A 19,706-nucleotide genomic window follows, 5' to 3' on the forward strand; every position below is an offset into this window, starting at 1 on the left:
GAGATTGAATGCTTCCCGTATCAGTCTGGCCGCCTGATGGGACATTCTTGTGGTTGTCAACTGCGTGTGAGGTTTCTGGAGACTCGTCATCTGTCCCATTCAGGTCAGGCACCAGCCTGTCTCTGAAAGTGGTTCCCTGTCTTCGCTCTCGAATTGTGAATTTCAGCTTTGCTGTAAACCTTTTTATCATTTTTAAGGCATGATTAACCATTTCGTTGAGTCTTGTGGGTGGAGTGATGTCCCCAGGCAGTAAGGTTTCAGAGGTGTTAGAATTGACTCTGGCTCTAACCTCTTCATTGATCATGCTACTAAACATTTCTGAGCTCTGATCCCTGATCTCGTCTTTGACTTCCAGGACATCTTTGAAGCCTTGCATCACAGTGTCACCCACGTCCTTGACTTCAGACATGTTTCTGGTCCTTAGATTGTTGAGCAGGGCTTCTTTCAAGACCGTGACCATGTTTAATATCATGTCGGCCAACAGCACTTTGGTGGTGCTGTCTGGGGTGCCATTTTGCAACAGTTCAAACTGTCCTGGAGTCAAACTGTTGAAAAAGGACTCAATAAATGGCTTCACGTTGTATTCTGAGTCCTCCATCTTCCCTGTTTACTAAAGCACTTCTCGACCTCCTCTTACCTATATTTCTAGCTTCAAGTTATGACCAGATGTTACACATCAAAGGATAAATGCGATGACGTGCAACGGTTGCTAGGCTTACCTATATTTCTAGCTTCAAGTTATGACCAGATGTTACACATCAAAGGATAAATGTGATGACGTGCAACGGTTGCTAGGCGACGACTGCGTCACCGACTGACAGCTGATATACTGTCAGAGCGATTATCGTCATTACAAAATGCGTCACAACTAAAGAAGTTAGATGGATCGGACTTTTTCTCAGCTGTGAACGAAGGTGCAATCTGGACATCGCTATTCGTCGCTGACGATTTACTTTGTGTGTGTTCCAATGGACTGGAGGACGTCAGCTAACGTTAGCATCACCGCCAGCGGCCTAATTAAAAAACAAAACTAGACCAAAACATAGCAATCAAACGTGACGTTGAATTGTTAAGTAGCTGTATGAGGTCTGTTTAAATCAATTCATGCATTCTTTACCTAACGTCATAAAACAAAATATGAAGCGCAGCAGTTAAATCGGAAGTACGCACGTTAGATTTTCAAAGTAAAAGCAGGCGCAACAGAACGCTAATATGATTCGTCTGTGATGCAAGCGTAACATTAGAAGAAAAGGTATTTTATGAATATAAAAAAATCATTTGTGGCCAATGGGAGTGCGTCAGCAACAGTGGTTGACTACACGCAGATTCAACTCGTTTCAACGAGGAACTTCGCATCTTCGGATTCGGGTTCGGGTACGAGGGCGCGGAGGAAGGGCTGCTGTACACAGCGGAGGTGGAGTTGCTGTGCGATCAGGCCTGGGGCAGCGCGCTGGAGGTGCCTTCTGGATCGAGGCTCAACCTGACCGGACTGGGGTTCCTGTCCTGCCAGTCCCACACCGTGATGGAGAACTACTCCTACTTCTTCTTCCTTAGGTGTGTAAGTGCAGAACCTAATTCAAGTACCAACACTCTTTTGGACTCTAAACATTATTTTAACAGTTTATAGACGTTTAATTGTGGTCACAATCAAGTCCATTACGCTGAATAGCAACTAAAAGTTATTTTATCTGAATAGCAACTAAAAGTTATTTTCATTTGTCTGTTTGTTTTGGAGCACTGATCAGTTCTATAAGCAATGGTTAAATATAAATATTTGGTATGCCAAGAGTATTTCCAGCAGGGGAGACTTGAGATTTTTATCTTCTGCATCTTTGATCGCGGTGCGAGTTGTTTTGCAAACGAACATTTTACCTGCAAAGCAAAAAGGCTCATTTAAACATAAATGCATCGGCCTATGCCATTTGCAAAAACATACTTCATTTGCTACAATGTCAGCCAAAACACCAATAATTCCCTCAGCCGCTTCAGCTCCCTCCTCACAGTTTCTTCTGGACAATCTCCTCTGCAGGATGGATGAGAACTACAACATCCTCCCCCACGGCGTTAACTTTCAGGACGCCATCTTCGCCGACACGTCCGACAACAGGCCCACCTTCTCCAGCCTCTTCCAGTTTTCCAACAGCACCCAAGGGAGCCATTCTTTCCACGTCTTCAGTTTCTTAGTGGGGCACACAGGAGGACAACAGGGTAGGATATATTGTTTCCACAGCATCACATACAACATAACGTTTTCAATATGTAGCCTCTGAAAGGCTGCAAAATAACAACAACATATGGCTACTGTTTACAAATCAAGGAATAAATGTATAGAAACAGAATCTGCTGCTTGGTTGGTCTTGTTTCTGTCGAGCCAAATTTGACATTTTATTTCCAACCACAAAAAGACAGCAGGCCTAGAATTTGTGCTCAGTACTGTTGATAGCGATGTATCTCTGCACACAACAAACAGTCCATCAATGAGCAAAGAAAGAAAAATAACGATGCTTGAAAACATGATTTGAAGATCAGCCGACAATTTAGTCAAAGCAATTTCTGAAGACACCAGGACCACAGAGAGCCTTCACATCTTCAGACTAAAGACACACAAGTTCTTCAGACTCTACCTCGACTAAAAGACTAACAAATTGTAGCACTTAAATTGTACTTGTAACGTCACTTATCTATAGCAAATTGTAAATTGGCTTATTAGAGGAAATTGCACTTTCTTGTTTCTTGTTCTTCTGAGTTTGTACCCTATGTTCGAATGCACTTACTGTAAGTCGCTTTGGATAAAAGCGTTAGCTAAATGACATGTAATGTGATTCAAGGAAAATGCCATTATTTAGCTCAACTCAAAAGCACGAGTTTAATGCTTGTGATTTCTGCATCTCGTCCCCACAGGGAGCGTCCTGCAGCCATCTCCATCGCAATCAAGAGCAGGGTGAGGGTGCAGCCTTTTCATTCACACGATGCACTGCCCTTCAGGTGGCAGAATATTAACACCTCCTCTTGTCATGTGTTCTACAGCCAACGCCACGGAGCCGGACTTCAAGTTGAAGGATTGGGTGTTCCTCAACTACACGCAGGGCTGTAGTGGAGGGTAAACGCACATAAACGCCGTTTACGCACCTCTAGAATTTTGGAAATAGCGTTTACGCACCTATAAATAGCGTTTACGCACCTCTAAGTGGCGTTTACGCACCTCAAAGTTCCCTGCGCCTTGTAGATCCATCATAACCTCCAACTCTCACTAGACCGGTTCGCAGCCGAGTGTGAAGCAGTTGGGATGATGATTAGTCCCTCTAGATCTGAGGAAATGGTTCTCAGCAGGAAACCGATAGATTGCTTCATCCGGGTAGGGAATGTGTCCTTACCCCAAGTGAAGAAGTTCAAGTACGTCTGGGTCTTGTTCACAAGTGAGGGGAAGATGGAGTGTGAGTTTAGACGGAGAATCGGAGCAGCAGGGGCGGTATTCCACTCGCTTTACCGCACTGGTGTGACGAAAAGGGAGCTCAGCCAGAAGGCAAAGCTGTATGTGCTTTATAGGAAGAGCCCTTGATCAGGTTCTTCTGAGTAGAACTCCAGCAGATAAAATGAGAGTTAAACCCTTATTACTGAAAAGTCGAGTGTAAAACAAAGAACACACATATACAATAAGTGAAGACTTACAGGAAAACAGAAAGATGTGAAAGAGCTGTGTATAATTACAACAAAGCAAGATTTTTTTTTTTTTTTAAGAACTGTAGCACATTTAGGTGTGTTTTGTCTGTTCTCTACAGTATTCATGTCCAGTACATATTTTTCCAGACAAAAAAAGAACGAAACAGATTTTTATTTGTTGTTGCTTCAGCAGAGTTGTTTCAAGTGCGTCTATGAACGTACAGGACGTGGCCACAGCTGGGGCAGGAATGCTCCACATCCTTGCATGAATTCACACAGAAGGGAATGCACATGCAAGGCAAGAACCTGAATCAAGAATAATGTTTAAATAATACTTATAACAACATTTCCTCCAGCTTAAAATTAAAGTAAACTGAAATCTGGTATAAGAGGTTCTAAATTGTCATGTGAGTTTTTAAATAGCTAAAAACCCACAAATTCAACACACTTGAGAGACTCATTTGCATAAACTGTCATTTGGTCATTATGGTTCTTTACAAAGTGTGTGTGTGTGTGTGTGTGTGTGTGTGTGTGTGTGTGTGTGTGTGTGTGTGTGTGTGTGTGTGTGTGTGTGTGTGTGTGTGTGTCAGCCAGGTGAGCATTCCATTGATGTACCTGAGCTGAGTCATACCAGTGTTTCGGCAGTTGGGACACATCTTTTGTCTAGTCAAGTGTCGGTGAGATTTGGCTGCACCACCACCACCTGGTTCACTGTGAGAGAGACATCCACCACTATTTAACGGCAATCCACACCTACTTCCCAACCCGTCACAAAAACTCAAGCTCTCTCACTTCGTCCTATAGATTTGAAATACTCAACGGGCTGCACAACTTGAGGTTGCTGTTGGATGTACTGGTAAGCAGGTGGTTGAACTTGTTGAGTGGTTTGTTGCGATGAGACAGCGATATTTGCACCGGGTTGGGTGGTCGGTTGAGGTTGAGAGACTATATATATTGAGAACATGCAAATATGGGACTTTTAATTTGGAGAATCTCTAAATTTGTACAATAAAAATGTTTCATTTGCTGTATTATAGTATTCAGTATTCCTCAACACATTTATGTTAGTCATTGTTTGGAATTATTGAGAAAGTAAAAGAAATAAATTGCAGCTAATAATGCAGCGCAAATATTGAGGAATGATCTTTTTGAACCTGCAAAGCTTTCTCACTTTGTATTATATATTCGGCATTCGCAAAGTTACATTTTGGAAATACTCACCTGGCTGCACAAATTGAGGTTGCTGTTGGATGTAAGCAGGTTGTTGAACTTGTTGTTGAAGGGGTTGTTGAACGGTCTGTTGCGATGAGACGGCGATATTTACACTGGGCTGCTGCGGTTGAGTGACTCCCGGGTTGGGGACTGGAGCGAACGGTGGTGCTGTTCCTACAAGAAAAGGTCCCTGAGCCATCGCCATGATATCTGCTGAAGGAGCCTGAGAAAAAGCCTGCGAGCAGGAAAAAATATTTTAAAAATGGGAACCAAAATGATCCTTGTAATCTAAAAATGTATTATCTGAAATTACTGACAGAGACAGAATGCATTAAACATGTGCTTTATCTAACATTTCCTTTGTTTTTCAGATTTTTGTTAACATTTATAAATAAAGAATAAATCCAGCCGACACAGCCTGCCCACTTTTACTCCCACCTAGGAGAAAAGAACAAGAAAGAAAAGAGAAAGAACAAAATGCTTTCGGAAATCATCATCACTTGCTAATTAAAGTTCAGGAGCATTTCAGGGAAGTGAAGAAACTCTCTCTCTCTCTCTCTCTCTCTCTCTCTCTTTCTTTCTATTTCTCGCTCTCTGAGCGGAAGGAGTGCTGAGTGTGCGGAGCGTGAGGTGAATTGTTTGGATTGTGTTTTCTATCTATTTAGTTATTTCGTTTATTTTTCGGTGTGGTTTCTGGTGTGTGTTGTGGGGTGAATGCGTGTCGGTGTGTATGTGTGACTTTTCTTTCTTTTTATGTATTTTCGTCTGTGTTTTTAGCCGGTCGGCACGTCGGACCTCACGGGGCTGACGCGGAAGCATGGCGTAAAGCTCGCGCCGGGGCGCACGTGCCCGTCTTTCCGCTCGAGGTGCCGGCCGTCAGGGTGACGGTGGCGAACGTTCCGCCGTTCGTCCCTGACGGAGTGCTGCTGGAGGAGCTGGCCAAACACGGGAAGGTGGTGTCCCCGCTTAAAAAGCTGTCCTCGGGCTGCAAGTCGCCTTTAATGAGGCACGTGGTGTCTCACAGGAGACAACTCCACATGGTCCTCACCAAACCCCAGGCCCTCGACCTGGTGATTAAGGTGAGGATCGAGGGGTTTGATTACGCCATGTTCGCCACATCGGACGATGGGAGGTGTTTCCGTTGCGGTGGAGAGGGACACCTGGCGAGGCGTGGAGAGGAACCCCTCGTCCGCTCCGCTGGGTGAGGGGGTGAGGTCGAGCCGGTCGGTCAGGTGGATGAGGGGGTGGGTGTGGCGATGGGCGAGGCCCAACCGGTCGCTGAGGGGGTGAGTGTGGCGACGGGTGAGGGTCAGCCTGTCGGTCAGGTGGATGTGGGGGCGACTGTGGCGACGAGTGAGGGCCAGCTGGTCGGTCAGGTGGATGAGGAGGAGAGTGTCGGTCAGGTGGGTGAGGGGGTGGGTGTGGCGATGGGCGAGGCCCAACCGGTCGCTGAGGGGGTGAGTGTGGCGACGGGTGAGGGTCAGCCTGTCGGTCAGGTGGATGTGGGGGCGACTGTGGCGACGAGTGAGGGCCAGCTGGTCGGTCAGGTGGATGAGGAGGAGAGTGTCGGTCAGGTGGGTGAGGGGGTGAGTGTGGGATTGGGTGAGAGCCAGCCGGTCGGTCAGGTGGATGAGGGGTCAGAGGGGATGAATATCGGAGTGGATGGGGGGTTGAATGTAGCCCAGCGGGCAGGTGTGTGTGACAGAGTGAAGGAGGGGATGGGGGCACTTGGTAGCGGGGGAGCTGTTCGAGGTGGAACCTTTTTAAAGAATGTTTTAAAGTTAATACTCAAAAGTCTGCTTTCTTTTCTCTCGCAAGCTTTCTAGTAGTTGTTTTCTTGTGACTGAAAAGCCCAAATAACAAATAGTGAGTGAGACAACAACAAAAATGTGTTTCTAAGATAACAATGAACACAATTAGACAAACAAGAAGTGTTCAGGTTCAGCTATCGTGTAATATTTTTTCTGACTCTGATCCGATGTGTATATGTTTCATTTTGAGGATGAATATAATGCTGCTTACCTTAATAAACCAGGAGAGAGTGTGAGGGCCTGGTACTGCTTCTTCCTCTGATTGACAACAAATGAAAAAGACAGCATAAAAAATTGGACAGTGTTATAAAGTAGGTGGAGCCTGAATAACTGTGATGCTTTTAATGAAAGAATGAACCCGATCAAAATTGGAAGCCCGGTTGGGGACATCTTAAGTATCAGCGCTGTGTTTGCAAAGGCAGGAGCAGTTCTGTCGGCCCGCAGGCCAACTGATTAACGTCAGGAAAAACGTCGGGCCTTGTATGTTTTCTTATGGTGAATAAAGTCAACAGGGCGATTGACCATAAATCATTTCAAATTGACAACATACAATACCATACAATGACAACATTGAAAAAATGGGTTTCAAATAGATCGCTCTTATTAAAATAATTTGTTGACACAAAATTCCATTGATGATCAAACAAATAATTTCCAGCAGAGGGCGCAGTGGGACAAGGTCGATAACACAAAGTGGGACTGACTCTTTATAGGAAGAGTCCTTGATCTGGTTCTTCTGAGGAGAACTACAGCAGATCTAATGAGTTGAAACCTCTTTACTGAACTTAAGCTGCCTGACTTGAACATCTGCAGTAGCATTCATTCATTCACAAAATCTTGATTGTATCTAATAAGTATTTAATGTAATGTTACATACTGTACACATGGAATAAGCCGTCAACCAGAAAAAAATCAAAAACACATTTTGCAGGACTTTGGGCGACTGAGTGTGCATCTACAGTACATATTTTTCCAGACAATGTGCTAGTGATCCGTGCAGTAAACCGCAAGGTGGTTTTAGTCCATCAAATGCCAAAAATTGAGCATTATTATTCTGTGTCACTTTCTCTCTACCTTTTCAATCGTTTTTGTTTTTATACTCAAAAATAATTTTACAATTCCAAAAGCACTTTTGTTATTTCCAGAATATTCTTATTCCCGGGGCCTCTAATGTGTGCTATAGCTGCCCAAAGTATTTTTTAACAATCGATGGGGTCGTGGGCTGAGGCGTTTAACAACATTGGGTTGTATGAGGTGACAGTTTTACCTCATACAACATCCGCTTGGTAAAACTGCACAATTGAAGCGGCTGGCTTTCAATCCCCAATGCTCATGTAGTCTTTCTCCCCTAATTGAATGTCTTGGGGTTCTTCTTTCTGCAGTCACAGCAGCTGCAACTTTAATAGCATTGCCTCTCAAATGTGTCTGGAGGATGAAGAAAGCCCTTTTCTTCAGACCAACAACCTGCCTTTCTGCTGGTGTCCCCCTGTGACAATGAGGGTGATGTTTTCCACACATGCTATCTGCACTGTGAGATCTTGACTCAGTCGAGGTTCTTCATGGCTCAATTTAGCCAAACTTCAAAGGATCCAGCTGTGTCTTTGCTTTTTAACAAGCCTTTTTTTTTTTTTACAAAAACCCCGACTACTTACCACTGTGTCAAATTGACAAAGTACAAAATACAAGACACAGATAATGCACATCTTCTTTCTAAATCATTACGGACCCGCTCATGGTTTTGGAGATACGGTCTCACCACGTAAACACACAATTACACCATGAAAATATATCTAACGCATGAAATAGCCAATAGTCAATAGTCCATTCACGTGCAGAAGGGCATTTCCAAATCTATTATTTGTCTTTTTCATAGAAAGACAGTTCTTGTTGTTCTTGGCTATGTTTTGTGTCTGTGTGTGTGTGTGTGTGTGTGTGTGTGTGTGTGTGTTTGTGTGTGTGTTATTTTGCCCTTTCTGTCTCTATGCTGTGTAGCCATGTGCACATTTGTCAGCAAAGCAGCAGGTTGAAATCGCGCTGGTGTTCCAGAGACTCTTTTCACTGATGGGACATGTAATGTCATAACTTAATTTCCCAGGATCCCTGCTTTCATCCACTCAAGCTGATGGACAATCTGTTATGGCGACGCTTTGTTTTACCGTGATTGACATTCACGTTCAAACGTTGCTCGATCCATCATCTTTTCTCCCCTGCTGCTAACGGACCCATAACGGACCCTCAGTCCCTCGAGACTCTGAAACCTGCATGCTTTTGTCCATCACTGAGAGTTACAGCTGCTTCAGAGTGAGCGTACTCGTAGGATGGCACAGAGCAGCACTGTGAATCTGCTGCTGCAGGGCCGAGGATCTCGTTGAATCGGAGGGAAGACTTGTTTAATCAGGGTGTAATTGTTGCTGCAGTGAGTTGTCGTAATTAGAGACCGGGCAGGGAAAATCTTCTAGGTCTAGCGGAACACTCACAGATGCTCATACAGATGTTCATCTGATGGTCATTATAGTGTTAGCACACAGTGAAACGTAGGAAGAGAAGTGTAAATCTTTGCACCACGTGTGAGTTGGAAAGAGTGTGAAAAAACACACCCTCTTATAAGGACCTTTTTCTTCTTTCCTTTGATGTAATTTGTGCTCTCTGTGAGACGATATTTATCATAAATATGTTCTACATAAAACTGTTGTTTTGCAGAAAAGGAAAGAGAAAGCCAAATAATTTACGCTAAATTCAGACGTGAGGGCTGAGAGGAGCAGCAAAGATGTGAGAAAGGAGGAGAGGAGAGAAGCTGATGCTGTGGAGCTGCAATGAATGCAGACCGCCGACAGTGTGGCCTTTCACATTTCAACACCTCTGCTCCTCATTTCCCTCCCCGGTGGACCTCGCTGTCCAGTCCGAAAGTCTCATAATCTTGCCAGGTGGTCTTCAACCGCCTGAACACGCAAACACATGCACACACATGCAGGCACACACACACGCACACACAAGTCGTTGCCGGTATCAGGTCGGTTCAGACACTTTATTCAAAGACATAATTATACCACCGACTAACTGTGCAAACCAAGTGTCTTTGTGAGCAGGAACAATTAAAGCTAATAAACGGTAATAGCTTTATCAATGCTTTATCAAAAGAGATACCAACACAAGGACCTTGTCCTGCTAACCAAACAAAAAAGAAAATAGCGTAAATAAAGGTGATCAATGTGTGTTTGAAACAGGTGCAAGAGAAGGAGACGACTGAGCAAAGTCTCCCAGAGAGCACGACGCACATGCAAACATGAAAGGATAAGTAAGACTGCTGTAGACTGTCAACACGTGTGTTACTTTAAATGTCTTCAATGTTGTGCATATTCCTGTATTTAACTCACTGAAAATTGTAAAATCTATATCTTTGGAAACGGCAGCAGAGATAAATCAGCAGAGATAAGTCTGTCCTGTTCATATTATTTATTTTTTGGAGCATGCGGGCAGATCTCACTTGGACTTAACACACAAAAACTCATCAACTCATTGGAGCTGTGTGGGTGCACCTTGATCCCACCGGACTGATGAAATCAATGAAAGAAAACTCACGAACAGTCAACACAAGTCAAACTATAACTTATATATATCAGTGTAGGTATACAGCATACAAACAACACTTACCAGGTTCACACCATTTTATTCCAAAGAAACCCAACACACATACAGCACTGACACATCTGAACAACTATATATTATCTAGTAAAATGTACAGTATGTTCTGTTTTTACATTGGAAATCCTATTTACATTTTTTCTTGCAAGTTTCTCTGTCATCACTTTCACTGTGTCCCCCTGATTAATCTTCCGTTTCATTCCACAGAGAAATGATGCTGAAAAACATCCATCATTCAAGTTTTATCTATTTATTCTCACTCCTGCGTGTCTGAACACAAAACTCATTTTACTCATAAACTAGTTCCATTAACGTGAAGACTATTTGATTTCAGTCAGCTTTTACAGTTTTACAACTTTCTAAGTCATCAAAATGGCTAATTCATGTTGCTGTATGTATATTTTTGACCCAGCAGATTTGATCACTTTTTCTGTTAACCCATAATAAAGTCATAAAAGAACCAAACTTCATGAATGTTTTTTGTGACAAAGAAGTATCTGTTCCAATCACTCTATCAGAGAAAAATCTGACTTGTAGAAATAACGGGAAACTCAAGAGAGCCACGACATTATGTTCTTTACAAGTGTATGTAAACTTTTGACCACAACTGTACTCAATAACATAATGACTGCTATTATAAACACTAGTTGTGTGTTGATGTAAAAAATAGAAGTTGTTAATAAGTAAATAAGCGTTAATACTTGAATTATCCTTGCATACAATGATAGGTGAGTGTGTTTGTGTGCTTGTACAGTGGCAAAGAGATACGCTTATGTTGCCCTTATATTTTAAAAGTCTGTTACTGTCCAATTAACTCATTTTTATTCAAAGAAAATTTACATCGCCGTGGAGTTCAGCTTTGGTGAGTTGAGTATGAAAGACGTGGGTGTGGTTGAACCCACTTGCCTCCTATCAAATTCAGCAATAATGTGTCTTCATCAGGCAAATTGCAGAAACAACACCTGACCTTTCATAATAAAAGCTTGAAGGTGGACACATTTTCATTATAATACGGAGCATTTGAGCCACTTTACATCGATTCCATCAAACGGTAAACAAGGAGCCTCAAATAAACCGAGGTCACTCTGGCGTTATGCCAGAGTAACCACGGAGATTAGGGTGGGGGCTGCTGTGGAGGCCACCGTGGCAGAGGTCAGTCCACCTGGGCGAGTGGCGGGAGGTTGGCCTGTAGGGGCGGGGCGGTGCAGGTCTGCTGCTGCGTGCGAGATGGGTGAGCCTGGAGGATGAGGAGAGACCTTCAGAAAGAGGAAGAAGAGGGCCAGGGAGGAGGAAGATAAACCAAAGTAAAAAGGTCTTACAGGTAATGGGGAGATTAAAGTTAATTCCACTAAGATATTTCAATCAGAAGAGACAAGATAAATAAGGCCGATTGTTCATGATTGGTAATTGAAATAAGATAAAGTCTTTTGCGCTCCAATTCTACAGGGAGATTTGTAATTGATGGACATCTGCCTTGAGCAGCAGCTGGATAAATCCCGCCGTGAAGTCCGGACCTGGTGGTGAATGTGAAAGAAGCCTTGGTTGGTTGGGAGAATAAACAGAGACCAGCTGAGACATAACATGCATGATTGTGACCATAAATGTGAATCTTACTCTGTGGGGGTCTGCCGGTCCGTTTGGTGCAGTTTGTGTGTGCGTGTGTTTCTCAGTGTCGCTTTGCCGTTTCTTTCTTAGTGTTTTTGTCACAATAGAACAAAGAGGCGTAACAGGAAGTTACACTCAAAAAACAGCGATCCGTACATCACTAACACACCATTAAACACTGTGATTTATGGAGATGTTTGCAGTTTTGACCACGTTGAAGCACACAAAGGAGCTTTAGCAGAGTATCCTCGGACTCACTGCTCCCGTACGAGTCTCCAGAGACAACAGCAACTTGAATTCAAGCTTCTTCCTTTACCCTTGATCTCTTTCTGACCCACGCACATAAACTCCTGTAATCAAATAATCTTTTACTACCGCCTTCAGATTCCAGAGCGCCGTTCATTCTACACCCTTCAATTAGCTGCCCACACTGGCCGGTTGATTCATTGAGTTGTTGCACTCTTCATGTCAAACGCATCACACTCATTGGGCATGCAAAGAGTGGCTCTCTGTGTGTCTGTGTGTGTTCGTGCAGTGGTTGATGGATTGGGTTACGCAATTAGATCAGAAATATAAATTAACTACATCCAGCCTGGATTACATTTGAAAATATCTAATCATGCTGGTGTGTTTGCATGATTAAAGGATGTTCTCTGTGGGATTGGCTAAGGATCTTAATCCGTCAGCGCTACACTCAACATAAACATTTTTTTATTACAACATCCCTCTGTTTTTTTCTTTTGCCGCTTGCTTTCCCACAGACACACACACATATAGACGCAGTACCTGGCTGCTCTGGGGGTCGCGGTAGGCCTGGTTTCGAGGGGAGAGAACCACGCAGTCGTGAGCTGTGCTTTTCTCAGTACGCGGAGCGCTGGGGTCGCCGTCATTCACACCGTTGGTCTTGCACCTCACACTCCTCACACACAGCACCTGCAGGGCCACAGCAACAATTGGCTGTAGAGACGGCATCAGAAATCTACAGCCACTGTGATGCAGATCATTGCACACGTGTTCAGATGAGAAAACAACATGTAACAAACGGGCCAGTGAGCAGATCTGGTCGGAATGGCTAAACCTCCATTTCATGCTGTATTACTGTCACAAACAGACGTTCCCCGTCTCCGGAGTACTAAGGTCCGAAGCTCGGGATCTCAGTCACCCCTCTGTGGCACGTGACAATGGTTTGTGCCACTCAGGATCAGCCCACTGAGCGGGCACGGCCACTCCCACCAACACACCTGTGGCTCGTCTCTCATCAGGAGAGGTTGGGCATTTAAGCTGCCGAAGTCTCAGAAGCCAGTGCGAAGTCTTGTGCATGTTGCCATCACATTCTGAGCGTTCTCTTGATATCTTTCTGCCTACCTGTTATTGACCTCTCCTTTGTCCCAGACCTCGTTCACGCCTGCCTGACCCTCAACGGTACCTCTGCCTACCTCCGCGCTCCCGGCTTTCGACCCCTGCCTGTTCACCGGACCCTACCACGCCTGATCCTTGTCTGTACCCCGCTAATAAAACTGCGCTCTGCGCTTGAGTTCACTCTGGTCTCTTGTGGTGCGTTACAATTACCTTAAGGAGCAAGTTTGTTGCTAGCTTTGTTGTTAGCTAATAAACCCAGCAAGTAAGCCAGGCTACATAGATGGTTTCATGTGTTATATTGTTTTCATACCTGCTCTTCATACTATTAAGTAATAAATAATTTGTGGATTTGATGCTCCGGGATAATTACTGTTAAAATTGTAAAGGTAGTAAGTAAGATATCCCCAAACTAAACTTCCTTTTAACTAAATTGTGTTTGGAATGAGTTATTAATTGTGTTTTATGCCCAGCCAATCATTTTCAGATGTGTTTCCAATCAAATGACCCCCCCACAACGTGACAGAAATTAACAGTTTGATTGGCTCCATTTTTGGCTTCATTATATGTGAGGATTTATAATTAACAAGGCACATGCAGATTATTTGGCATTTGGACAGAGCCAGGCTAGTTATTTCCCCCCGCATTTACTCTTCATACTAAAGTAATCTAAACGACTGCTGCCTGCAATATCACGTGGAAGGAAATTACATGTATAAATTACAGTGGTGTTAATCTTTTCATCCTACATGACAGCAAATTGGCACATTTTATAAAATGACAAATGCTTCTGCAGCCTACTTTTCTGAAGCTCTGTCTGAAGTTGTCCGACAGGAAGCCGTAGAGCACCGGGTTGGCACAGGAGTTGGCGTACGACAGGATGACGGCGAAGAAGTAGATTCCGGCAGTGACACTGGACTCCGGGATGATGACCACCAGGTTGACGATGTTGATGATGAAGAAGGGCAGCCAGCAGAGCACAAACACCACCACGATGACCACCACCATCCTTGTCACCTTGCGCTCTGACCGCCGGCGCTTGGTGAAGCCTGCACGCGCCCCCGAGGACTTAATCTACGCCACAGTGATGGTGGTGAGGACAATGAATACGTTGTGGGTGATAACGAGGAAAATAAGGGGACGCCGAGGTGAAACGGTCATTATGCTGATGTAGTTTCCGGTACTTGTCGTCACACACAGATTTTGTCATCAAGTCGTATACACACACACACACACACATGCTCAGACCTTGATAACAATAAGCAGGTAGCAGAGGCAAATGATGAGCAGCGGCCCGGAGAAGCCCACCGTGGCAGTGTAGAGAATGAAGGCCGTCGACCACACGTGCTTTGGTTCTGGCCAGTTCATGTTGCAGGAATTAAACGTGTCCTAAAGGGAAATGAAACCACTTAAGGATTCAACCATAATCTGCTTAACCTATGCAAGAAGAGGTTCTGATCGTGAACTTCAATCATTACAGACATTTAAAAATACTGCCGTGTGCGCTTAGTTTGTATCAAACCAGCAGGAAACTTGTCCTCCATTGTTTTCAGATCAAAGGTCTTGAGCAGTCAAGCTCTATTTTTACCTTATATATTTAAAGACTAATATGGATACAGACAATTAGGATAAAAATACAAAATTTCTACTAAATAATCTAAGACTACCTTTTTAGATAAATGCCATGAATGGACATTTAAAAGAATGAGCTAAACGCTTTTGACTTGGCTGATTGAAAATGACTGCTTTTTTATCAGGGGCAGCTACTAATTGAAGCTAATTTGCTTTTAAATCAAAAGTATCGCAACCATATACATAATAATAATAATAATTTATACCTGAACGTCAGAGAAGATGACCACAGGCAGAACCACCACGAATGACACGACCCACACGGCAGCGCTCACTACCTTGGCCACTCGGGGGTGTCTCCACTTGGTGCTGCTGATTGGATGAACCACAGCCAGGTAACGATCGATGGACATGATGGTCAGGCAGAAAATAGACGTGAACTGGTTCATAGAGTCTGCTGTCATGACAACCCGGCAAAGGAAGGAGCCAAACGGCCAATAGGAGAGCACGTTCTGCGTGGTGAGGAAGGGGAGCCCGATGATGTAGAGCTCATCGGCCACGGCCAGGTTTAGGATGTAGATGTTGGTGACTGTCTTCATTTTGGCGTGGCGCAGCACCACGTAGATGGCCAGAGTGTTGCCAGTCAGACCCACCACGAAGACGGAGAGGGAGACGACTGCCGTCATCAGGGTGCTGCTGCCCTGAAAGGGGAGGCTTTGGGTTGACAGGTTGGAGGAGATGTTGAAGAGGAGGGGGAGGGAAAAGAGGAAGGACAAGGGAGTGGCTGCAGAGGATGAGTTGAGTTCCAGGGGATCCATTGTGTGGTTCCAGATGCAGATTCTCCCCCACTGCTGTTTTCAGTGATTTACAAGAGAAACTTTACCTCTGCCATGCTGGTTTATTCCATTCTTCATTTGGATCAGAGGAGGAGAATCCCCATCAACCGCAAGGTATCAGAAGAAAACAGACACAAGAACGTAGTTTTAAGTTAATCTATATCTAATTTAGAGTTTCATTAAAGTGTGTGCCCACGTACCCAAGTGAGAAAGCGTGCGTCCGGACAACAAGCCGTGTCTTTTCGGCGTAAACGGCGCGTAATGAGCCAACTCTGAACACAAATATCTGTGGTCACGTATCCTACATTTTAACAAATGTTCAACAAGCTGTTGTTGTTCGCAATTACTGTAACGAAACACTGATCCTGGTCTTTACATATTAAAGTCAAAGTCAGTAAACACACATCCAATGTGTTGCGCGAGCAGGAACAGTGCGCCGGCGTTTACGCACAGCAGATGGGTTTTACTCCAAGCTGTATGATAATTTCCGCTTTTTAAAGAATTAGGTGATACTCTTGGTGTAGGTTATGATTGCATGAGTAGGATATCAGCTCGTCGTCATTCTCCCAATATAAAACTCTCATTTCAAAGCTGCATTCGTGAATCACACTTACGCTCTAATGATTTACAGAGAGACGAGAAGACGAGGACGCGCTTACTTGGACAGCAGTGAAAAAAGTAGGAAGTTTACCCGATTCAAATTCCTCCTTTTCAGTTGCGCCTTCTGATTCTCTCAAGTTTCTCCGATATCGACAGGTTGCTTGTGTCACGAGTTCCCGATTGATCGCTGTCCGTGGTGCTGAGCATGTTTTCTCAGCAGCAGCTCAGCTTCTCCTTCGTCCTTCAACTTTCTTTGCGCGTCGTGCCACTAGAGAGAGAGAGGGGGGATTCATCCATCCATCTGCTTCATTAGAGAATTGGGGTTCTGATGGGAGTTTTATTACGTAGTGGAACAGTTCTCAATGGACACAATTGGGATTTGGAAATTTTCTTAACCATTTTAAATTCTGTTGTGTACCTTTTCATGCCTCACTTTTTCTGCTGGTCTAGTACATTTGTGCTCATTTAATTTTTTATGTTAATAATTTCTAGGATAACATGATCATAATAAACATTAGGATATGTTTACAGTTACAAACTCCAGCCAACGGTGATTTAAAGGGGGCGCAAGATTCAGTAGCATCTTGGTGAGGTTGCTGATTGCAATCAACCTAATGTCCCTTTTCTCACTCCCTTTCTCGGCATTAGGTAAAAAAATATATAAAATGCTCCACATACCCATGGTTCTGCTCTAGGACTCCTAAATAATAAATCAATCAATCAATCACCACTGCCAATGATGAGCATCTGTTCAGTGATGCGAAGACGGTCATTCCATTCCAGTCCAAAGGACGTCTCCCCCCTACTGAGACGTATTCCGAAGATTGCTGCATCTCCAACATAAACAAAGGTAGGACTGTAAACTGTAGTAGAATTTTTCAAAATGATTTAACCATTGTTAGATTGCAAAAGCAATTATCAGTTTTGTTTTTAACTAGAATATTATTTTGGCATTTTGTTTTTACCACAAAGCACAGAACAGAAATCAAAACGAATTGTCTTTGCCCAGTATGCCTTTAATATGCTCTGTCCCTTTACTACCACCTCACCTAAGAGACACGAGGGAATTCTTATTGTTTATTGCAGACAAATACGAACAAGAAGAACCTTTATCTGTGAGTGGCAGTGCTTTGTTTCTTTTGTCTGTGCCACTGCCGTGCCCCCCGTACACTCATCAAGAGCGCGAGTCGTGCTCGCTGCCACATTCCATTATAGTGAAGAATCAGCCATCTGGAAATTGGTCGAATACCAGCAGGGCTGGAAAACAAGGGGCCACTGGGACACCTACCAAGAGAAAACATTCGTAGCTCTATTATTTTATTTCCTTTTTTTATGTGCTAAATCAATAGTGGGCAGACAATTTCCATGAGAAATGGTTCAGAATGCTGGAATGAGGAAGGTCGTGTCTAGTCTTTTACACCGCAGGGTACATGAACATGGAGCTAAGCAATTAAAGTGCATGGACATCACTTAGAGAATGTTCTCCTTGACATGAATAATGTGTGTTGAAATAAAGGTCAAGTTGACACTTGTTTTGCCACAACATAACTTCCGTTGCCACATTCTATAAGAGAAAGACAGAAATGTGTAATGTGGACATTTTAAGCCCGTCACGATGCTTTCAGCATTAAGTTGGCATTAAAATTTCTGGTAAATTGCTTGAACTGAAGGCTCAAGCATGCTACGTACGAATTCTAATGCAACCTCAAAGTTATTCTCTTCTTTGAGATATTTGACTGAGCTTTCCGTGCACAGGAACGCAGAAGCAGGTGGATTTGTTCAATCGCTTATATTATTTGTACTTTTTGCAAAGTAAATAATTCAAACTCATAGTTCACCAGCAGGTGGGAGAAGCATTTCATTGCGTGCTGCTGTCACACAACCCAATTCACATGGAGTGCTCACGTAACTGTTTCAACAACGCATCAGACAGCGTCCTGTGATATGATGTATTTTACCTCATAAAGGAGGTGAGGCGCTGCGTTCTTTTAAAGCTTTTAAAATGTATTTCTTTCTCTCAAACTATCCATTTGATTTTTTTATGGAAGATGCGTGTCTCCTCCCAAATGCCTGTTATAAAAATGTCTAAAAGAATATTTGTACCCATAGTTTTCTCTCTCTGCACACTCTCACTTACACACACACACACACATTTGGACAGCAGAGCAGCAGAAAGCATCGTGATGCTTATACGCTTCTATGATCATAACATTTATTCTTTGCACCATCCAACCTGTTTTTGATCTTCCTTCTCTGCAGGTAACATGGTTGCACTACCAGACGCGTGTGCACACACACACTCACACACACACTCACCTGAACAAATCCGCAGTGAGATAGACACACACGTTCTTCGGTTATAGTATCTGGGTGTCAGATGGGTAAAGAAGGGAAGGTTCATGCCCATCTCCAGAACAATCCCCTGTAGTGAAGCTATCACAAAGCCCATCGGTTGACCTTACCAGCCTGTCGGAGGACGTTATTGTCCTGTGGCCAGTGTTGTATGTCAAAGAGAATAAGACACGGTTATAGCCACAGAAAGAAGAGCATGAAAATAATCAGTGTCAGTGAAAACACGAGGTCCTCTCCCGCTCAAAATGTGAATTGAATATGTTGGAGTAATAACTAAGTCAAACAAAACCTGTTGACCATACTAAGAATAAATCCAATTATCTTATAGTCGAAACATCTACTCAGCGTGATCATTTCCAATCATCAAATTCAGACATTCATGTGACGGCACAGTTTTTTGGCCTTGGTGCATTGTGGATATTTTTACCTCCAGATCAGTGCGAGGCTGAACGAATTATCTTTATTTTCTCTATGCTTGTTGTCGTGTCGCAGGGACTGGCAATGCTCTCGCCGCCAACTCCGAACCAAACCTTCTCTAGAGTTTTACATTCACAGAATCTGGATACATGTTTTTAAAAACGTTTTTGGTGGTTAAACTTGGAAAGAATTAACAAGACAACAAATACACAGCAATATTTCTACAAAAAAACATTTGACAAAGTAGATGTGAGGGTTATTATGAATAATAATAACACCACGGATACAAGCTTCTATTCACTGTTGCATCACCCCCTCCATTTTTCACCATCGCCAATACCTCCTCTGCCACGTCAATTCCTTCTGTCCTTCAGCCCCCCCCCTCTTCCTGTAGCCCTACAATAACACAGACGGAGGCCTCAGTAAGTGCTGTTTTCCTTGCCGGGATGAAGGACCCTCCCCATAACCAAACAGGAGCCGAGCTCATTTTACCTTCGCCCTGGACCGGACAAATGCTAAATACGACGTTTCATGCATTTGGATGAAGTGGTGAAAGAAGAATAAAGGCTGTTTAGGTAAAATATCTTATACACAAAATATCAGAATTTACACCAAAAAGTATCTGCAACCAAGACTTAAATAA

At 43.6% G+C, this 19,706-nt stretch overlaps 2 protein-coding genes and 1 long non-coding RNA gene across 9 annotated transcripts; 1 reads left to right on the forward strand and 2 right to left on the reverse strand.

The window, feature by feature from the left end:
- Window positions 1–782: 782 nt before the first annotated feature.
- LOC120824844 (uncharacterized) lies at window positions 783–13,585 on the forward strand. 2 transcript variants are annotated; one of them, XM_078080289.1, is made up of 4 exons: window positions 787–1,554; window positions 2,030–2,208; window positions 2,902–2,941; window positions 3,028–4,685. In XM_078080289.1, exons 1-4 carry the CDS (start codon window positions 1,523–1,525, stop codon window positions 3,092–3,094), a joined length of 318 nt encoding a protein of 105 aa, XP_077936415.1. In that variant the 5' UTR covers window positions 787–1,522; the 3' UTR covers window positions 3,095–4,685. The 2 variants fall into 2 exon arrangements, with proteins under 2 accessions (XP_077936414.1, XP_077936415.1); XM_078080288.1 differs by lacking the exons at window positions 2,902–2,941; window positions 3,028–4,685 and adding an exon at window positions 13,323–13,585 and having other exon boundaries at window positions 783–1,554.
- Window positions 891–6,951, reverse strand: LOC144383272 (uncharacterized). Of its 4 annotated transcripts, none has more exons than XR_013450636.1 (5): window positions 6,895–6,951; window positions 4,882–5,107; window positions 4,453–4,605; window positions 4,292–4,371; window positions 891–3,966 (listed from the first exon to the last, which is right to left on the reverse strand). It is a non-coding gene; the product is annotated as an uncharacterized LOC144383272 (long non-coding RNA). The 4 variants fall into 4 exon arrangements; XR_013450635.1 differs by having other exon boundaries at window positions 4,276–4,371; XR_013450637.1 differs by lacking the exon at window positions 4,453–4,605 and having other exon boundaries at window positions 4,276–4,371.
- LOC120824792 (somatostatin-like receptor F_48D10.1) lies at window positions 10,331–18,055 on the reverse strand. 3 transcript variants are annotated; one of them, XM_078080287.1, is made up of 7 exons: window positions 16,386–18,052; window positions 15,742–15,766; window positions 15,125–15,572; window positions 14,535–14,675; window positions 14,088–14,360; window positions 12,717–12,863; window positions 10,331–11,581 (listed from the first exon to the last, which is right to left on the reverse strand). In XM_078080287.1, the coding sequence occupies exons 3-7, from the start codon at window positions 15,542–15,544 to the stop codon at window positions 11,417–11,419; spliced, it is 1,146 nt and encodes a 381-aa protein (XP_077936413.1). In that variant the 5' UTR covers window positions 15,545–15,572; window positions 15,742–15,766; window positions 16,386–18,052; the 3' UTR covers window positions 10,331–11,416. The 3 variants fall into 3 exon arrangements, with proteins under 3 accessions (XP_077936413.1, XP_040041802.2, XP_040041801.2); XM_040185868.2 differs by having other exon boundaries at window positions 10,331–11,562; window positions 15,125–15,766; window positions 16,386–18,055; XM_040185867.2 differs by having other exon boundaries at window positions 15,125–15,766; window positions 16,386–18,053.
- Between the last annotated feature and the right edge of the window lie 1,651 nt (window positions 18,056–19,706).

This window comes from Gasterosteus aculeatus, chromosome 9 (assembly GCF_964276395.1).
Source record: "Gasterosteus aculeatus chromosome 9, fGasAcu3.hap1.1, whole genome shotgun sequence".
NCBI classification, from domain to species: Eukaryota; Metazoa; Chordata; class Actinopteri; order Perciformes; family Gasterosteidae; genus Gasterosteus; species Gasterosteus aculeatus.

What these genes read in the sequence shown, in the direction of transcription:
- LOC120824792 (XM_040185867.2), bottom strand. Translation starts at nt 15,676, where the DNA reads ATGGATCCCCTGGAACTCAACTCATCCTCTGCAGCCACTCCCTTGTCC. An exon ending in ACCTGCTTATTGTTATCAAG is followed by an intron (nt 14,361 to 14,534) that starts GTCTGAGCATGT and finishes ACTGTGGCGTAG; the next exon opens with ATTAAGTCCTCGGGGGCGCG. An exon ending in TCAGACAGAGCTTCAGAAAA is followed by an intron (nt 12,864 to 14,087) that starts GTAGGCTGCAGA and finishes GTGGCCCTGCAG; the next exon opens with GTGCTGTGTGTGAGGAGTGT.
- LOC120824844 (XM_078080288.1), top strand. Translation starts at nt 1,523, where the DNA reads ATGGAGAACTACTCCTACTTCTTCTTCCTTAG. An exon ending in TCCTACTTCTTCTTCCTTAG is followed by an intron (nt 1,555 to 2,029) that starts GTGTGTAAGTGC and finishes TCTCCTCTGCAG; the next exon opens with GATGGATGAGAACTACAACA. An exon ending in GCACACAGGAGGACAACAGG is followed by an intron (nt 2,209 to 13,322) that starts GTAGGATATATT and finishes CCTTTGTCCCAG; the next exon opens with ACCTCGTTCACGCCTGCCTG.